The sequence below is a fragment of the Narcine bancroftii genome, chromosome 1 (assembly GCF_036971445.1).
Source record: "Narcine bancroftii isolate sNarBan1 chromosome 1, sNarBan1.hap1, whole genome shotgun sequence".
NCBI lineage: Eukaryota > Metazoa > Chordata > Chondrichthyes > Torpediniformes > Narcinidae > Narcine > Narcine bancroftii.
The window spans coordinates 118635597-118656754 of NC_091469.1; the positions used below are offsets into that span (position 1 = coordinate 118635597).

The 21158-nt window shown below is 44.3% G+C and overlaps 1 protein-coding gene and 1 long non-coding RNA gene across 2 annotated transcripts; one reads left to right on the forward strand and one right to left on the reverse strand.

The window, feature by feature from the left end:
• Nucleotides 1-3640: 3640 nt before the first annotated feature.
• Nucleotides 3641-5515, reverse strand: LOC138743315 (uncharacterized). The gene is made up of 2 exons (XR_011344816.1): nucleotides 4914-5515; nucleotides 3641-4353 (listed from the first exon to the last, which is right to left on the reverse strand). It is a non-coding gene; the product is annotated as an uncharacterized lncRNA (long non-coding RNA).
• Nucleotides 5516-9807: 4292 nt separating this feature from the next.
• tmem174 (transmembrane protein 174) lies at nucleotides 9808-19719 on the forward strand. Its single transcript, XM_069898581.1, has 2 exons — nucleotides 9808-10455; nucleotides 19228-19719. Exons 1-2 carry the CDS (start codon nucleotides 9818-9820, stop codon nucleotides 19355-19357), a joined length of 768 nt encoding a protein of 255 aa, XP_069754682.1. The 5' UTR covers nucleotides 9808-9817; the 3' UTR covers nucleotides 19358-19719.
• Nucleotides 19720-21158: the final 1439 nt, after the last annotated feature.

Here is a 21158-nt window from a genome sequence, read left to right on the forward strand (position 1 = left end):
CAATCTACCAGCTAACATGCCAGTGTGAACGCTCGCGAATCGGCGTCAGATAGCTTCAGGGATGGACCACCTAGGTAGGGTGTATCATCGCCAATTCATTTTGAATCACTGTGAAAGGACCAGTTAGTGACGTATTGATGACATTTTTGCGTGTGTGCAGGAATGAGAAGGAAACAAAAGATTAAAAAGAAGGTATAACAATAAACTAAATGCTATTCAATGTATTATGATCTTGTATTTAAACAAATTTATTCATGCTTAATTAAACCTCAATTAAGCATTATGCACAGCACAGTATGAACCCTTCAGCCCATATTGTTGTGCCAGCCTTTATAAACCTATTCCAGAATCACAAAGTTGAAGCAGGAATAAAACACCCATGAATAAGAGCATGAGAAAATACACACACAGTTTATTAAAACATATGCAAACTATAAAGGACCGTGAGAAAGTGATAGCGGCAATGAAACACATTCTGATGAGTCAGAAGGTTGTGGGTTCCAGGACTTATGTACCTAATTCAGTTTGACATTGAATTCAATGCATTGAATTCTTTCATAAGCCAGTTAGATTTGCTTTTGATGGCATTTTGCCATCTCCCCTCACTCTTTAAAGACTTTGAATAATAAGCCACATTGACCATGTGGTTCATTTAAACTTTTCTACCTCCCCCTGCATCTCAAATATGTTTAATTTATTTGAACATTTTTAAAAATCACCACCTGCAGCTAATTTAGTTTGAAATTTCACAATTCTCTCCTCCCTTTTATTGAATTGTTACAAACAAAACCATCTCATGGTCCGAAGTAAAGCACGAGAGTCTGCAGACATGGTGGTTGAAGTAAAAGCACACAAATGCTGGAGAAACTCAGCAGGTCAAACAGAGTCTTTTATACAGCAAAGGTAAAAATACATAACCGACATTTCAGGCTTGACCCTTCATCAAGGTAAGTACCATCGGTTATGTATCTTTATCTTTGATATATAAAAGACACTGTTTGACCTGCTGAGTTTCTCCAGCACTGTGTTTTTACCATTTAATGGTCCAATTTGTTGTAGCATGCATTTTGTGTCAATCTGATTTAATAAACGACTTAACTGTATGTACATCCAAGGCAGGATAGGACAGTCTTTCTATCAACGTCAAATTGGCAGTTTATTTTGTATTATGTGGTTCAATCAGATGTCGATTCATAAACATGACAGAAACAATCGTATAAACATTTGCTAACAGCTCAATGATAATGCTGGCACTCATTTCAAGAGGAATAGAATACAAGAGTAGGGATCTGATGTTAAGGTTTTATAAGGCACTGGTGAGACAGCACTGGAGAATTACGAATAGTTTTGGGCTCCTCATTTAAGAAAGGATGTGCTGACTGTAGCGCGAATAAAAGCTCTCATGACTGGAGGGAGAACAAATGCTTTTATTAGCTTATACCCATGGGTAGGGTTTCATAGTAGTCTTCAGAAGGGTTCTGGGTTTAGGTGGGAAACCAGGGTTTTATGTGAACAGACAGGGGTGGAGCCAGGAGGCAGGGCCAGGCATCAGCACAACACACTTCCAGTGAACCCCAGTTCACTGCACTGACATTGACAAGAGTTCAGAGGAGGTTCACTAGGATGATTCTGGGAATAAAAAGATTATCATATGAGGGGCATTTGACAGCTCTTGGCTTGTACTCATTGAATTTTAGGAGAATGAGGGGATCTCATTGAAACGTTTTGAATGTTGAAAGGCAGAGTAGATGAAGAAAGGTTGTTTTCCATGGTGGGAGAGTCAAGGAAAAGAGGGCACAACTTCAGGATTGAAGGGTGTCCACTTAGAACAGAGATGTGTAGCAATTTCTTCAGCCAGAGGGTGGAAAATCTATGGAATTTGTTGCCACAGGCAGTTGTGGAGGCCAGGTGTATGTTTAAGGCAGAGATTAATAGTTTCTTGATTATCCAGGGTTATGGTGAGAAGTCAGGCAGTGGATCAGAGTGAGTGTTGTAAACCACTATATGTATGTTTAACTGCCTGGTCACGCCTTTTCGGCTGGCTGTACTTGTGGCTCCTCCCACACACTCCTGAATAAAGGTGACTGTCCCACAGCCCCCTCCCCAGTTCAGGACAATCGGCCAGCATGGACGAACCTCAATTCTATTGTTAATAAAAGCCCTATCAGTTTTACATAACTTCTAGTTTTTTGAAGTTATTGATGGTGCTGTGGCGGCCCACATCTCTGTGAGTGAACTGGCCCCATTTGTACCGCTGCGCTGGTGAGGCAGCTGCAGAAGATGGCATCGTCAGGGCTTGCTCATTGCCTTGTGGCCTAGGCCACAGCTCGCACCCCAGGCCACATGATGATGTCACCGCTGCACAGGGTGGAACTCCCTTTGGCCTTAAAGGGGCACGTGCGAAATTCAAATAAACAGTTCTACAGGAAACGCCCACTGAGTCCAAAGGTGTGTTTTCTGCATGTGTAGCAGCTGTTACATTGGTGACCCTGCAGAGCCCAGATGTTATCTGGTCTCAAAACATGGATTCGTCAGAGATCAGCACTGTTTCCATGAAACTCTCCCCCTTTCGGACCCATCAGCCCCACACGTGGTCTGGGCATGTAGAGGCGCAGTTTCATCTCAGACAGATCACCTCAGACTCCACTATGTTCTACCAAATGGTGAGTGTCTCTGATGAAGAAATGGTGGCCAGAGTGGATGACTTGATCCACAATCCTCCTGAGGAGGGCAAGTATATCACTCTCAAATCCCTCCTCCTCAGCACCTTCGGACTCTCCCCTCAGCAGCGTGTGGCCAGGCTGATGCACTTCGATGGCCTGGGGGGAGAGAGCCCCGTCCAAGGTCACAAACCCTGCCTGATGTTTGAGCAAGCCTTCCTTGAACAAAAGCTGGAGAACATCCAGCTCCTGCTAGAGGACGAGGACTTCTCAGACCCCATGAAGGTCTAAGCCCGCGCCGACATATTGTGGCGGAGAAAGAGAGAGAACGAGGACACCACGAACCAGGTCTCTTGCCCTGTACCCAGCCGACCACAGCCTGCCCCTCCCCCCCCCCCCCAGACAGAAGATGGAGGAGCACCTGTCGACCTGGTGCTTCTATCACCAACATTGGAGACCACAAGCCCGCAAATGCCACCAACCCTGCTCATACCAGGGAATCGACTGGGCTAGCCGCCGCTGATGGCTGCGACGGCTGGCCACATGAACAGCCTCTTACGCGTGGTGGACAAGACCAACAGATGGCATTTCCTGGTGGATGCTGGACCAGAGTTGAGCATGTTGCCCCGACCACCCTTGAGACCCGCATAAGTGCAGGTGGCCCGATCCTGCTTGGCATTCGAATGGCTCCGAAAGAAGACCTCCAGGTTTCATCCACGGAATTTGTCTATGGTACACTGCTATCGCTGCCATGGGAGTTTCTCGGATCAGATACCAAGCCCGGAGGTGAGACCCCAACACTACACAAGGACCTGCACAACAAGCTCACCTCGTTAACACCCCCACTGCCCACCCACCACTGCAAGAGCCCAGCAAACAGCCCCAAAGAGCTGGACTCAGCAGAGTTTGTGTTTGTCCAGCATGGCCCACACCCAGCCCCCCTGCAGCACCCATATGAGGGCCTGTAAAAAGTCTTCCAGTGATTGGGAAAAGCCTTTACTCTGGACATTGGGAGCATGGAGGAACTTTTCACAGTCGATCGACTAAAGCCGGCACACGTGGACTTAAACCAGCCCATGAAGATGGCCCAACCTAAATGGAAGGGCCAGCTGCCCAAGTGGCGGGATGCATAATCCAGTTCTGTGGGGGGTTGTGTGGCAGCGCACATCTCTGGGAGTGAACCATCCCCGTTTGTACCACCATGCTGGCGGAGCAGCTGCAGAAGATGGTGCCGTCGGGGCTTGCTCATTGTCTCGTGGTTTAGACCACAGCTCGCACCCTGGGCCAAGTGATGACATCACCACTGTGCAGGGCGGAACTCCCGTTGGCCTTAAAGGAGGGCGCACGAAATTCAAATAAACAGTTCTAGTGGAAACCCCACCGAGTTCAGGGCTGTGATTTCTGTGTTGCAGCAGCTGCTATAGGGCATCAATTTTATTGGCAACGAAGTTTGATAATGGAGCTGATCCTAAAACCAGAGAAGTTGGAAATCGACCCACAACCACTGGAAGCTTCCAACAACTTCGAACTCAGACTATGTTGCTTCGAAGCTTTCCTGCAGCCATCATCCACTATGGTTCAATCAGAGAACAAGCTGAAGGTGCTACACTTCTGAGTCAGGTCCCTGGTATATTCAATGATCAGGTACTTCAAGTCGTACCCAGAGGCAATGGACATCCTGAAAGGCCAGTACCTGAGGAAGGTAAATTAGGTTTATGTGAGACACATCTTGGCTACTTTAAAACAGTGACCTGGTGAATTGAGCACTGAGTACCTCTGGGCCCTACAACCTCTCGGACGGGCCTATTACTAAAAGGTCATGACGGCGGGGTGAACACGGAGGACCTAATTAGAGATGCTTGGAGTAAGGTGAGCTCAACTTGCAAAGGGCAGTCGAACTTGCAGGCATACTAGAGATGGCCCACCAGAATATGGAAGCCTACTCAGCGGACAACGCGGCTGCCTCATAGTTGCCCAGGTGCCGTCATCTTGGGACATAGGAGGGATGCAACCCTGCGAATGCTGCCACTGCCATGTCTTTCCAGTGATCCAACCATGGCCGCTATACTCTATAAGCACTTCACACCGTCACTGCCATGTCCCGCCAGTGACCTGACCATGGGCACTGTACTCTGCAAGCACCCGAAGTGCTACTTCTGAGGAAACGCTGCCGGGCAAAAGACATGATTTTCTCTAACTGTGGGAAGAAAGGACATTAGGCGAAAGTGTGTAAGGGCAAGTCACCCAACCTACCAGTGCCACGAGTAGGCCATGGGAGTTGCCATCTTGGGACCGAACATCCAAACTCTCCAATAATGGCCTCCATCAGGCCTGATCTAGGTTGCCCTCACCAACTCGCCAGATTGATGATGGACATCCAAGTAAACGGCCATGTGACAAGCTGCCTGTTCAATAATGGGAGCATGGGGAGCTTCATCCTCCCTGGCACAGTGCAGCATTACTCCTTCATGGTAAGGCCAGTAAGCCACAAAGCTCTTTGGCCTCAAAGTCCCATACAGCTGATGTTTGCAGCTATAGTGTAGTGACTGACCGAGCGGGGCACAGACTACAAAAGCTTTAAACTCCTGGTGATGTTACAGCTCTGTGCTGCCGTGCTACTGGGGCTGGATTTTCAATGCCACCTGAAAAGTGTGATGATGGAGTACGATGGCCACATTCCCCTCCTCACTGTCTGTAACCAGCAATTCTTAAATTGCCCTCTGGCTTCTTCTCCCACTGTTTCCAGCCAGCAACCCAAAGATTGCTCACTTTGCACAATCTGCGGACTCTCAGCTCTAAAGATCACCCCTCCACCATTGTTCACTAACCTCACCCCCAACTGTAAACCCATTGCACATGAGATACAGTGTCAGGGACAAGGCCTTTATTAGGTCAGAGGTGCAGTGGCTACTCAGTGAGGGCATAATTGAAGCCAGTACCAACCCCTGAAGAGCCCAAGTGGTGGTGGTGAAGAATGGGGAGATAAACTGAATCGTTATTGACTACAGTCAGACTATTAACAGATTTATGCAGCTGAATGTGTACCCTCTTACCCACATATCCAATATGGTAAACCAAATTGTTCAATATCGGGTATTCTCCACCATTGATCTAAAGTAAACATACTATTAGCTCCCCATCTGCCCAGAGGACAGCCAATATTTTGAAGCAGATGGTCACCTCTTCCATTTCATGAAGGTTCCTTCAGCATCTCCAATGGTGTCTCGGTCTTCCTTCAGGAGATGGACAGAATGGTAGACCAGTATGAGCTCCAGGCCACCTTCTCGTATCTGGTCAACATCACCATTTGTGGCCATGACCTGCAGGGTCATGATGCCAACCTCCAAAAATTCCTCCAAACCACCAAACTCCTTAACCTCACATAGAACAAGGCTAAATGCATATTTTACACAACCCGCCTTGCCATCCTTGGCTGTGTCATGGAGAATGGAGTCACTGGCCCCACCCCTGATCACATATACCCACTTTTAGAACCTCATTCTTCCCCACAGCCTCAAAGCCCTGAAAAGGTGCCTGGGGTTCTTCTCCTTCTATGCCCAGTGGGTCCCTAATTATGCAGACAAGACCCACCCCCTTGTTAAATCCATCTCCTTTCCCCTGACATCAGAGGCTCTGTCAACCTTCAGCCTCATCAAAGCAGACATTGCCAAGACCATGATACACGCTGTGGATGAATCCACCCCATTCCAGATGGAGAGCGATGCACCCGACTTTGCTCTGGCAGCTACCCTTCACCAGGCAGGTAGACATATAACCTTCTTTTCCTGCACCTTCCAGGGCCCCAAAATTTGACACTCCTCTGTTGAGAAGGAGGCCCAAGCTATTGTCAAGACATTATGGCATTGGAGGCACGACCTCAGCGGCAAACAGTTTACTTTGCTGACTGACCAATGTGCAGTTTCTTTCATGTTCAACAATTAGAAGCGAGGTAAAATCAAAAATGACAAGAAATTGAGGCAGAAAATTGAACTTTCCACTCTCAATTATGATATCTTGTACTGACCCTGAAAACTCAATGAGCCCTCAGATGCTCTATCCTGCAGAACATGAGCCAGCAAACAAATAGACCAATTGCAAGGCCTCCATAATGATCTCTGCCATCCCGGGGTCACCAGGTTCTTTCACTTTATCAAAGCCTGCAATCTGCCTTACTCCATCAAGGAGATCAGGACCATTACCAGAAACTGCCAGGTCTGTGCAGAGTGCAAACCGCACTTCTATTGACCAAACAGAGCACATCTGATAAAGGCAACCCACCCCTTTGATAGCTTGAGCATTGATTTCAAGGGGCCTCTCCCCTCCTCTGTACTTCCTCAACATCATTGATCAGTACTCACATTTCCTGTTCACTATCCCCTGCTTGGACATGACACAGTTATCAAGGCCCTTCGCAATATCTTCACCCTATCTAGGTACCCCGCTATATCCATAATGACCGGGGGACCTCTTTTATGAGTGATGAGCTGTGTCAGTACCTGTTGACCAGAGGCATCACCATGAGCAGGATCCCCAGTTACAACCCCCAAGGGAATGGGCAGGTGGAAAGGGAGAATGCTACTATCTGGAAGACCATCCTCCTAGCCCTGCAGTCTAGAGGCCTTCCTGTCTTTCAAGAGGCACTTCACTCAATCCGGTCACTCCTATGTATAGCCACCAATGCCACTCCACATGAAAGAATGTTTTCCTTCCCTAGGAAGTCTGCTTCAGGGGCCACACTGCCAGAATGGCTGACATCCCCATGGTTGGTCTTATTCTGGGAGCACGTGAGGAGCCATAAGTCTGATCCACTGTTCGAAGGGGTCCATCTCCTCCACGCCAACCCCCAATATTCCTATGTGGCACACCCTGATGGGCACAAGGACACAGTCTCTGGTAGGGACCTGGTACCATCAAAGGTTCCTGAGACTTTTACTGATCACCCTGCATCCCATGATGCACTAGGGACATTGCGTGTTACTCCAGCCCCAGTGGATGGCATGGCAGAATTATCACCACATATCCACCAAGCCACTGCTGATGGCATTCCAAATTGTCCAGGACTCAATAGCCATGATGGTCACAACGACAGACCAGTCCACCTGAAAGACTTAATTTGTAATAGCACTTAATTCACTTCACCCCGCTGGACTCTTTTTAAAAACAAGGGGTGAATGTGGTAAACCATTGTATGTATATTTAGCTGTCTGGACACACCCCTTTGGTTGACTGTACCTGTGTCTCCTCCCACAAACTCCTGAATAAAGGTGAGTGTCCCACACCCCTACCCCCAGTTCAGGACAGTCGACCACTATGGACGTACCTCCATTCTATGGTTAATAAAAGCCCTATCAGTTTTACATAATTTCTAAGTCTTTTGGAGTTATTGATGGTGCATAAGTGAGAAAATGGATCAGTTCTTGATTAAATGGTGAGGCAGACTTGATGGGCTGCTGGTACGTCTTATGGTCTTATACACAGATAGTGAAACAGAGCCGATGTCTGCTGTAGTCAACACTGCTGCCTGTTATTTGAAGATCAATATTAATTTTAGTTTGTCCTTCTCTGTGAAGCATTTTTTGATATTAGATTGAGAAACGAAATGCTTTACTAAGGAGCATAAATTGAAATTAGTTGATTGTCATTTTGCTCCAAGTATCTGGGGATCCAATTGTGATCAGGTGCTTAATAGAACATTAAGCTGGGGTGTCCAAGTTGTTTGAAACAAATGGATGTAAAGTTTGACAATGCCTGCAAAGAAGCATTAACTGGACAATGGAAAAGGCCATTGAATGCTTCTCAAGGGCTTCTGCTGTTCCCTTCTGTACGTGGCCTAAGACTTTTGTGACCATGCACTCAAAGATAATAAGACCATAAGATAAGAGGAAGACCATAAGAGGAATTAGGGGATATGGGGAGAAGGCAGGTAGGTGGAGTTAGGTCATAAATTAGATCAGCCATGATCGTATTGAATGGTGGAGCAGGCTCGATGGGCCATTTTTGGCCTACTCCTGTTCCTACTTCCTATGTTCCTATGTTCCTATATAGGTGTAGAGATGGGCCATTCAGCCTATCGAGTCTGCTCCACCATTCCAATATGAGCTGATCCATTCTCCCACTCAGTCTCACTCCCCTGCCTTCTCCCCATAAATTTTGATACCCTGACTATTAAGATACCTAACAATCTCTGCCTTAAATATGCCCAATGATCTGGCCTCCCCAGCTACCCGTGGTAGTAAAATTCCAGAGGTTCACCACTCTCTGGTAAAGAAAGTCCTCCGCATCTCTATTTTAAATGGGCACCCTTCAATCCTGAAATACCTTTTAACACAGAACAACAAAATAAATCAGTTATGTTACAATCCTGGGTCAGGGTCATGTGGGAAAGAGGTAAGATCTCAGAGGGGTTGATGTAGGATCTCAGAGGATGAACTGGACCATCAGGAGGGTCAGGGTCACAATCAGCTACAGAACTCTGGCAAGTTTGGGAGTTTGGAGGGAATTGCAGGAAGGCCACTGAATTGAAGGAAGAACCACAATGAGGTTTAGGATTTAAAATAAATGTAAACCTACCTAAAAATAGTTCACAATATCAGATCTCACAGGCAGTGACTGGGACAAATCGGCTGCTGTAACCTCTAATGAAGCTGGCCTTGTATATTATGAAGGGATGTTTGTGTGTCAAAATGGTCGGCTCCATCTGTATGCATTTGGACACAGCTGTGCATGTCAGGACACCTCCATGCAAAGCACACCATGTGCATGAAGGACAGGGTTCATTATGATTGATCATCAGAATTCTCAGAGATATTCTTCCTTCGAAATTGGAGCTCCCCAATAGATCTTCCTGCCGGGAACTTCATTGTGTAGTAGTGCATTTACTGCAAGTTGTGGGCATTAAGACTTCACTGCAGGAATATCATGGCAAAGGATATACTGCAATAAACCTTTAAAGTTTACTGCCTCATTAAATACTTTAATCATCAAAATGAAAAATACAACAAACTCATGATCTGCAAGAAACTTCAAGAATGTTAATATTCTACCATCAATAATTAACTTGTCACAATGTGCTTCTGCTTGTTAAGACACTGAGCTTTAAACGCTATGTACTAATCCAATCTCCCTTTTTTTCCTGGTACACTGACTGTGCAAGCCAAATGGAGCAGCGCAACAGCAATATAGAGGACTTCTCCGTCAATGTGTTTTCCGTGACTCCCTGCCAATCTACAGCTCCGAGAGTCCAGGTATCAGATGGAGACAAAGCTGGGGCAACCCTGTTATTTTCAGGTGTCTTTTTGGTTCTAGTCGGCATAACTTTCACAGTGATGGGCTGGATTAAATATTATGGTACCAGCGATTTAGAATGGACACAGTTGCTAGGACCAATTCTACTTTCAGTGGGTGTTACTTTTGTTCTCATTGCAGTCTGCAAGTTCCGAATGCTGACTTGCAAAACCTGCAAGCAAATTAACGAGAGCACTGCGGAGACTGAGCAGACCCCTTGTGGTCAGTCGTTTGTTTTTACTGGGATTAATCAACCAATAACTTTCCACGGAGCAACAGTTGTTCAGTATATCCCTCCTCCATACGCAACTCCTGTCCAGGATACCGTGGGTGTGAACACTGCCTGCTTGCCATCATTGAACAACACACAGAGCACTAATCCACCTAGTGGTGCTACAGGGACAGCCCCATGCCCCCCTCAATACTACAGCATTTACCCTCTGGAAACCTCGACTTTTACAGGAGATGAGAATTGCCCACCCTACCAAAGGTTGGAGAATGAAATAATCAGGTACGTTCTCCATTTAGTTACTCAAAATGTACCCCAGAGATCAGAATTTCGTGAAATATATTTTTCCAAGGGAACCAATGTGACGTGCAGAAGCAAATTATTTGAAAATCTATTTAAACCACACAGCTTAATTAAATAATTGTTCTTTATCACATATTTAATTGGAAACTAAAAACAAACCAAAATCCTAAGTAAAAACAGAAAATAGTGGTGATACTAGAAGGTCAAACAGCATGGGTGAAAACATAAAACAGTAAAATTTAGTGCTGGTTACTTTTCATCAGTCCTTGGAAAAATTAGAAATCAAATAAATTGTGAAAACTGGGGAGCGGTGGAGAGGACAAGCAGCGAGTCGAAGGAGGCGGTGACCAGAGCTCAGGCAGTGTTTGGAGGAGGAGCAGCGAGGTGAGAGTGATGGGGTTAATTGGTCAAGGGCCAATAAAAGGAGGGTAAGGCAAAGGAGCTGCCAGTGAGGAGTGGCCCAGTGAGTGAGTGGCCTGGTGAAGGAGTGGGGCTTTGAGGTTCTGGCTTGAGAGGCTTCGGCGAGCAGAGGCTGAGTTCAAGCATATCAGGATTAAGACAGTATATTTGTCACATTTTTTTCTTCTCTTTGTAAGGTGAAGGGGAGAGAGAAGGGATGAGTGTGAGTGCAGTTTTCTATTCTCAGTGTCAAATGAGAGAGGTCCTGGAGTCTTCTAGCCTCCCATACATCCAAGTCTGCACTAGGTGTGCTGAGCTGCAGCGTCTCAGGGACCGAGTTAGGGAACTGGAGCTGCAGCTCGATGACCTCGCTCTGGTCAGGGAGAGTGAGGCCATCATAGATAGGAGCTATAGCCAGGTGGTCTCACCAGGGCCAAGGGAGGAGGATCAGTGGGTTACAGTTAGGAGAGGGAAAGGGAAGAGACAGGTTCAAGAGAGGGCCCCTGTGCCTGTGGCCCTCGACAATAGGTACTCTTCCTTGAGTACTTTTGGAGGGGGTGGAAACAGTCAGGCTGGGGAAAGCATCAGTGGCTGTATCTCTGGCACAAGGTCAGCCTCTGTAACCCAGAAGGGTAGGGAAAGGAAGATGAGGGCATAGTTATAGGGGATTCAATGGACAGGAAGACAGACAGGGGATTCTGTGAATATGACAAATAAAACTGGATGGTGGTTTGCCTCCCTGGTGACAGGGTCCGGGAAGTAGCTTCTCGTGTCCAAGACATCCTAAGGGGGGATGGTAATGAGCCAGAGGTCATGGTACATGTTGGTACCAATGACATAGGAAGGAAGAGTGAAGTGGTCCTAAAAAATGAATATAGGGTGTTAGGAAGGGAACTAAAAAGAACTGCAAAAGGGGTAATCTCTGGATTAAAGGATTGGTGCAGTGATGGAGGGGTGATTATGGTAATAAATAATAGAGTTGACCATAAAGAGAGGGACAAACAGTGGGAAGGATGTGGGAAATCTCTGAAATGCATTTACTTTAATGCTAGGAGTATTGTAAAGAAGGTGGACAAGCTGAAGGTGTGGATAGACACTTGGCAGTATGACGTGGTGGCAATTAGTGAGATGTGGTTGCAGGAGGATTATGACTAGGATATTCTGGGATTTCACTGCTTTAGGTGTGATAGAATGGAGGGGTAAGAGGGGGTGGTATGGCATTGCTTGTCAGGGAAAATATTACAGCGGTGTTGACGTGTGATAGATTGGAGGGCTCATCAAAGGAGGAGGTATAGGTGGAATTTAAAAAATGGAAAAGGAGAGGTTATAATTTTAGGGGTGTATTATAGACCACCTAGTGGAGAGCGAGAAATAGAGGAGCAAATGTGTAAGGAAATAGTTGTGTTAGTTGGGGATTTTAATTTTCCTAATATAGATTGGCAAACGCATTCTGTGAAAGGGCTGGATGGATTAGAACTTGTAAAATGTGTGCAGGATAGTTTTTTGCAGCAATACGTTGAGGTATCCACTAGAGAAGGGGCAGTGTTGGATCTACTGTTGGGGAATGAGATAGGGCAGGTGACTGAGGTGTGTGTTGGGGAGCACTTCGGATCCAGTGATCATGGTACCATTAGTTTCAATATAATTATGGAAATGTGTAGGTCTGGTCCAAAGATTAAGGTGTCTCAGTGGGGCAAAGCCAGATTTAAAGAAATGAGAAAAGATTTGCAAGGAGTGGTTTGGGCTGATTTATTTTATGGGAAGGAGGTAGAGGAGAATTGGAAGTCTTTTAAAGGTGAGATTTTGAGGGTGCAGAATCTTTATGTTCCTGTTAGGATAAAACACAGTGCCAAAAGTTTGAGAGAGCTGTGGTTTTCAAGGGAGATTAGAAAGTTGGTTTGAATTAAAAGGGATGCCTACATTAAATATAAGAAACAAAGTATAAATGAGATGCTTGGAAAATACATGGATTGTAAAAAGAAGCTTAAGAAAGAAATTAGGAAAGTGAAAAGAAGATACAGGGTGGCTTTAGCAAATAGGGTGAAAGTAAATCTGAAGGGGAAGTTATTGAACGAGTTCTTCTCTTCAATATTCACTAGGGAAAAGGATATGGAATCGTGTAGGATAAGAGAAGCAAAAGGGGTAATTATGGAAAATGTAGGCATTAGAAAAGAGGGGGTGTTGGAACTTTTGAGGCATATAAAGGTGGATAAGTCTCCAGGTCCCAATGGGATTTTCCCCAGGACCTTGAGGGAAGTCAGGGAGGAAATAGCGGAGGCTCTGACAGTGATTTTTCGACAGTCACTGGAGGAGGGTGTGGTGCTGCAGGATTGGCATATTACAAACGTGGTTCCTCTGTTTAAAAAGGGCTCCAGATGTAGGCCCAGCAGTTATCGGCCAGTAAGTTTGATCAGTAAACTAATGGAAAGTATTCTTAGAGATAATATGTATAAGTATCTATAGAGGCAGGGACTGATCAGGGACACCCAACATAGGTTTGACAAATCTTGTTGAATTTTTTGAGGAGGTGACTAGGAAGGTTGATGAGGGTAGAGTAGTAGATGTAGTCTATATGGATTTCAGTAAGGCCTTCAATAAGGTTCCATATGGAAGGATGGTTCAGGCACTAGATATTAATGTTGAGGTAGTCAGATGAGTTCAACAATGACTAGAAGGTAGATGCCAGAGAGTCATAGTGGATACCTCTCTGTCAGGATGGAAACCGGTGATGAGCGATGTGTCTCAGGGATGGGTGTTGGGTCCCTTGTTGTTTGTCCTTTACATTAATGATTTGGATAATGGAGTGGTAAATTGGGTTAGTAAATATGCGGACGATACAAAAATAGAGGGAGTGGTGGATAGTGACGATGGTTTTCAGAGACTGCAGAAGGATTTGGACTGTTTAGAAGAGTGGGCTGAAAGGTGGCAGATGGAGTTTAATGTAGATAAATGTGAAGTGCTTCATTTTGGGAAGAATAATCAAAACAGGACATATGCAGTGAAGGGGATGGCATTGAGGGATGCAGAGGAACAGAGAGATCTTAGAATAACAGTTCATTGTTCTTTGAAAGTGGAATCTCATGTGGATAGAGTGGTAAAGAATGCTTTTGGTATGCTGGCCTTTATAAATCAAAGCATAGAATATAGAAGTTGGGAAGTGATGTTGAGACTATTCAAGGCATTGGTGAGGCCAAATTTGGAATATTGTGTGCAGTTCTGGTCCCCAAATTATAGGAAGGATAGAGAGGGTGCAGAGAAGATTTACTAAAATGTTGCCTGGATTGCAGTATCTAGAAAGATTGATTAGACTGGGTCTTTATTAATTGGAGCGTAGAAGTTTGAGGGGGGATTTGATAGAGGTATTTAAAATTATGAGGGTAATAGATAAAGTAGATGTGAATAGGTTCTTCCTCTTGAGGATAGGAGAGATTGGAATGAGGGGTCATATGTTAAGGGTTAGGGGAAAAAGTTTAGAAGTAACATGAGAGGGACCTTCTTCACTCAGAGAGTGGTGGCTGAGTGGAATGACCTTCCAGAAGAGGTGGTTGCAGCAAGGTCAATTTTGTCATTTAAGTAAAGGTTGAATAGATGCATGGATGTGAGGGGATTGGAGGGCTATAGGCAGGGTGCAGGTAAGTGGGACTAGAGGAGATCACTTAAATCGGTGCGGACTAGAGGGGCTGAGATGGCCTTTTTCCGTACTGTAATTGATATGTGATTTTATGGTTGGTGGAGATTAAGAGTAGCAGGATGGCAAGGTGCTGCTGGCTGAGAGAGGGCGGTGAAGGCCTGTTGAGAGAGGGTGGTGAAGGCCTGTTGAGAGGAAGTGTAACTAGAAGGAGATGAACAAGAACAGCAAAAAGAGTAACATAAATGTACTGGATCTATGAGATATAAAGCACTGTAGTTGTTGGAAGCCTGAAATAATTCTTAGCAGGTCAAGCATAACCTGAGCTGAAAGTGAAAAAGGTGACATCAGTCAAAACTGTCCGCTTCTGGTACAAAGAAGCAAGGATGAATTCAACTTCTTCGGAAAGACAACTTTGAGTCCTGCAGGCTGTAAAACAAAATGCTGTTTCCTGAGCTTACATTGGGCTTCAGAGGATAGAATTAGAAGTCTGAAACAATGGTCAGAATGGAAGGGGGTGTAGAAATAAACTGACAGGCACATTGTAGTTTATGGACACCCTTACAAATTGGATAGGGGTGTTTTGCAAAGTGGACATGGTCTGTATTTGGTGCTTCCTGTGTAGAAAAGACCACAACATGGAAAACCAAATGCAATACTCTATATTGGAATTACAACTGAAATGCTGCTTTAGATCAAATGAGTGTTTTGCTTTCTGGATGGTGGAAATTAAAGAATAAAAGGGCAATTGCTAAACCTTCTGAAATGGATATTGAAGATATTAGAGCGAACCAATGAATCACAGAGAGAACAGTTCCAATGGAATGCAGAAAGAGGTGATAAGGGAAGATGTGCCTTCCGATGTATCACAGTGAAATGGTAGAAGCCAATCCCTGCTCTAAGTGGGAGATAGGGAGATGATAGCTGAACTAGGTGAAATAGAACAGACATGTATGATGACAAATGAAGATATCTTTGAAGCTCTGTTGTCTTCAGAACAGATGTGTTAAAGCTAGAAAAATTGGGAGAACATAATGGAATTTCAATCTTGGGCTGTTTTCACTGCAGTGCAGAAGGCTGAGGAGCGACTTAACCGGGGCTTATAAAATCGAGAGGTATTGATAGTGTTGACAGTCAGTGACACAATAGTGTCATATGCAGCATGTTGTGCCTAAGGTGAAGGGGAGGAAGTTTAAGGTAGATGTGTGGGGCAGAGACAGGCCAATGTCTGGAATGGATTGCCAGGGATCATGGCTGAAGGAGATACAATAGGAACATTTAAGAGAATTTTGATACATGAATATGAAGAGGATGGAAGGATATCTATCAACTTTTCTTTTTGATTTGGACATCGTGTTCTGCACAGATATGTAGACAGAAGGGCCTGTTTCAGTGCTGCATGGCTCTATGTTCTATGAACTTTAACAGGAAGCAAAGTGGAAGGGGATGTAGTTAAGGTAGAAGTGGGAGCCTGTAAGATGGTGGCTTGTAATAGATATTGTTTGCAGACATCTCCCTTGAGATGGAGATGGAGAGTCAAAAAAGGGGAAAAGAGTCAAAATGAACTAAGTGGAAACAAGAGGGTGGAAATTGGTGGTGAAGGCAAAGGAACTTTTGAATCTATTTGAGTGCATGAAAAGTGTCGATGTAATCATCAATAAATCCTCCACCCTTAAGAACTGCTTAGAAGTAATGTCTGGGAGCACAGTGTTAGTTTCAATGTGCATTTTGATGACACACAGTTTAACTCAGTCTCTGAATTGTCAGGTTATTTGTCCATCATCCATTGCTGATAAGCAAAAATGCCCTCCAAGCTGAATTGAGAATATAGGAGCCATTGTCTTTGATCATTGCCATGAGTTTGTTTCATCGGGGCCAGTGAAAGTAATCAACAAGCAGGCATGATGAGTGAATGCAGTTAGAACACAACAAGGATTACAAAGTTTCAGATGATCCAAGAGTTATGGAAATTAGGTCAAAAGAGTCTGCCAAAGCCTCTATTGAACAGTAAACATGAAGGGTAACAAAAGTGGGAATGCGATCTCGAATGGCCAAAGCAATGAGGCAGGATGAGAGCTGTGATAGTGTAGAGTTATGAATTGTAGTTCATCTTGAAATTCAGAGTGAAATCAGGCTTGCAAACAGCACAGTTTTGCTGTAGGCAGTTGTGAAAGAGAGGGAGCCAGAGCTTGTGACAGGTGACAATTTTGTGCTCAAATCCCTTAAGGCGTTGTCTACGCCTTCACTCTGCTCTACAACTTTCAAACGATCAGAATCTCTCTATTCTGGTATTTTGGTTATCTGAGAATTGTTCCAGATTTGATAGTTGTGTTTTCAGTTACCAAAACGACTACTATTGCATAAACCCCTCGAGCTTCCTTCGAGATGCCTCTTTAAAACAACCTATTTGCCCACAGTTTCAGTCACCAGTCCTGATAGATCTTTAAATGGTGCAATATTACTTATTTAATGCCAGCACCATTGCAAGACACCTTGGCTCGTTTTGCAATGATAAATTTAGTACAGTAAAACATTTGGTATCTGGAATTCAGGCAACCAGCAGCCTCAAGCAACTTGCAAAAAGAAAAACAAAGGAAAATAAATTTCAAAATAAGAATAAAATACTCGGTAAAAAAAAAAATATTGTTTCCTGACATCTCCCCTAAGATGGAGATGGAGAGTCAATAATATGTAACTTTAAAATTGTAGAAGTAAATGTTCTCTGAAGTACACATGAACTAGTTTCCATAGTGGTTTATACAATGGTGTTACAGCGCCAATGATCGACACTGGAGTTCGGATCCCATGCTGTCTATAAGGAGTTCGTCTGTTCTCCCAGAGTTTGCATGGGTTTTCTCCGGGTGCTCCGGTTTCCTCCCACTGTTCAAAACGTACCGGGGGTTGTACGACAATTGGGTGTAAATGGACAGCACAGGCTTGTGGGGGGTGGGAGGGGGGGGGGGGTGGAGAGCCTGTTACCGAGCTGTATGTCTAAATATAAACATTTAAAATTTATGTCTAAACAGCGCAGGATTCAAAACCCAATGCCGATTGCTGGTGTTGAAACTGTATTGCGCTAACCGCTATGCTAACCAGTTTATGTGTTACAGGCAGTCCCCGGGTTATGAATGTCCGACTTACAGATAACTTGTACTTACAAACAGACTATGCGTGGCTTTAGCGGTTGGCCAGTTGAGTAAGGAAAATGCCATCCGCCATTTTAAGTCGGATCATGTCTCCCTTGCTTCCTACTTCAAGAAATTAATTCCAGTAGATTTATATGCACAGAAAGGTAAAATATACTGAGACAAACATTTAACTAACTGACACTATTTAAGAACTGTATGTACCTATTCCAACTTACCTACAAATTCGACTTAAATACAAACTTAGGAACAGATCTCGTTTGTAACCTGGGGAATGCCTGTACTTCAGAGAACATTTACTTTAACAATTTTAAACTTATGTTTTATTCTTATTTATTTTAATATTTAAATTTATTTTCCTCTTTTTTTTTTGCTGGTTGCTTGAGGCTGCTGGTTGCCTGAATTTTGGATACCAGGTGGTTTACTGTATTGACTTTACCAGGTGACCAGAAATGTCCCCAGGCCAATCTCAACCATTCCCATTGCCAGGCCAGTAATCCAAATGGGAGCCCTAATTCCAGTCCTTTTACAACGACATGCTCTTCTCAATCTCTGCTGACCTCTGATGGTTTCCATCAAGATTTTCATAAAGTGTCTTCTTATCCCTGCTTTAGTAAGAGTTTCCCCAGTCAGAGACTTAATCTGTAAACTTGGGGGACGGGGGAGTTAATTACCTGTTATTGTTCTGTGGGCTTCATGAAGGGGGAAAAACCTGCAGGAACCTGCAGATGCAGCAATGGTTCAATATTTTCAAAGAATGTGACTGAAAATGAAGTCAAGTGGTTTAAGGTTTATGTATTCATGTAAGTGAGGTTTGTTCATGTAAGTACTGTGCAGTATAGTATTTTTATCTTTTGTCTTTTGCACTGCTTCTTATTAAAGCAGATGTATTAGTTAGGTAAGAGTAAGTCTTAAGCAATGGGAAAGTATCATTTATCTGGCATCTACCAATCTCCATAGGTGCCGGATACCACGGGTTTTACTGTATATATAAGTATACTCAGTTTGTTGTAATTATTAGAGCCAGGAAAATGGCCAGGTTCCAATTCTCTGAGTTTCAACCTCTCAACTTATGAACTGCTCTATATGCTAAACATGGTTACATCCATCCTGGATTGGACTTGAACTCTATGATTTGAATTTTCCCTGGCTCTAGCCAAGAATCTGGCAGTAAGTTTCCTATTTAAAATAGCACATAAACTATAAAATAGTTTGCAACTCTCTCAAAACTGATAAAATAATCTACCAAACCATAAACAAAATATGTCAGCGCGTTAATCACCAAAACTCCCATTAAGAAATCTGTGGCCGTGATATGACCACCTACATGATACATCCATACTGGTTAAAAATTAGGTATCTATTGTATAGTGAGAGTAAAGTATAGAAGATGCATCATCAATCATTAAGGCTCCTTCACATTTGACCTCAATAATGTCATTCCATTGTTTGAGCGTGACAATCTACCTGATCTTTTCTGAGGAATTACTACAATAAAAATCTTATCATTAGCTGAAAAGTAAAAATCTTTTGTATATTCCAAGCACACTTGTGTAACATTGGTAATGTTTCCTACAGAACGGAGGAACGTCAAGATGAGTTACAAGACACATTTAGAGTTGAAGAAGTTCCTGACAGCATTCCACCACCTTCATATGACGAAATCTTCCCTGTGGAAAGCGAGGATGCATCTGCATCTGGACATTAGCTTCACCATGTTTCTTAAGCCACAGTAATGGGATTTGAAGAAGGCTGTGGTTAATTTTTATATACTCTATTTTGCATTTTTCCATTTGGTACTGTTCAGTGCTTCTTGCAAGGTGACAAGAGAAATGAATGGTTTCTAGCATGTGGGGAGTTAGAAAGGATTTCTTGTGAGTTGTTTTATTCTGAAGTGTGTTTTCATATCTTAATTAATTACTTACTGCAGAAAATACAAATCCCAATCCAGATGTACATCAGTTCTGAAACAATTTGAATTCATTTGTTTGAAAGGAAGATAAACAGACTAACAAAATCCAGCTATAAAAATATTGCTTTCATGTTGTTCACATACCCAACAGGCAAAATGAAGCATTTTGTTTAATAAATTATGGTTCATAAGTCAAAATTAATCACTGATGTTATGAATTGAAGCAAAAACAGATACTGGAATCCAAAGCAAAAAGAGCAGAAAATTATAGAAATATTCACCAAGTCAAGTAGCATCAACAGGAAGGAAAAGGCTAGCAGAAACCTGGTGTGCAAGCACAGCCAACTGACTGAAAGCTGACGGAATATTATTGTTTTACTGAATATACTTCATTTATATTAGAGGCTGTTGGAGACCACACCTGGGGCAGTGTCCGCAGTAATAGCCTTATTTAAGAAGGGGGTGTTAATGGCTTGGAAGTAGCTCAGGGATAGTTTACTAGACAAACAGCTTGATTGGATGGTGTAGAGCGCGTCAAAAGAACCAAAGACTTGTTGATCCAAACCTAGGCTTTTATTAACTAAAAGACTGGAGCATATCACAAGTTGGTCGAACAGTCCAGAATGACCTGGTCTAGCAAGGAGCAATCCTTTAAGACCTGCCAGTAGGTGTGGCTACACTCTCAGCCAATCACAGTCATCCTACACTTCCTTCCTTGGCTTGGCTTCGCGGACGAAGATTTATGGAGGGGGTTTTTCCTCTTTTGTCTTTTGTTAGTGAGGTGGGCTCTGCGGTCTACTTCAAAGGAGGTTGCTGCCCGCCGAACTGTGAGGCGCCAAGATGTACGGTTTGAGGCAATATCAGCCCACTGGTGATGGCCAATGTGGCATGTACCAAGAGATTTCTTTAGGCAGTCCTAGTACCTCTTCTTTGGTGCACCTCTGTTACGGTGGCCAGTGGAGAGCTCGCCATATAACACGATCTTGGGAAGGTGATGGTCCTCCATTCTGGAGACGTGACCCACCCAGCGCAGCTGGATCTTCAGCAGCGTGGACTCGATGCTGTCGACCTCTGCCATCTCAAGTACTTCGATGTTAGGGATGAAGTCGCTCCAATGAATGTTGAGGATGGAGCGGAGACAACGCTGCTGGAAGCATTCTAGGAGCCATAGGTGATGCCGGTAGACTACAATCTGTACATATGTACATATACACATTGGTGATAGAATTTGTACTATCACATTCACCCCTTTTTGAGAACCGACCCCAGGGTGGATGGAGGTTAGGGGCTGTACCGGTCAGGGGACCTGACCATCCGGCGTGACCGCCGTGGCACCGGGATTGGGGTCGCCGGAGTCGTGTCGCTGGGTGTGGCCACTGCTTCGCTCAATTCCCCAATTGCGTTGTCGACAGACTGGCCTCAGCTGGTGGGGTGGTGCTGGTCCCTTTTTTTAAGCCACTGCTTCGCTCAATTCCCCAATTGCGTTGTCGACAGACTGGCCTCAGCTGGTGGGGTGGTGCTGGTCCCTCTTTTCAAGCACATGACCTGGGGGAGAAGGAAATGGGGCAGGTTGGGTTAAAGGCACTGCTGCGCCTGA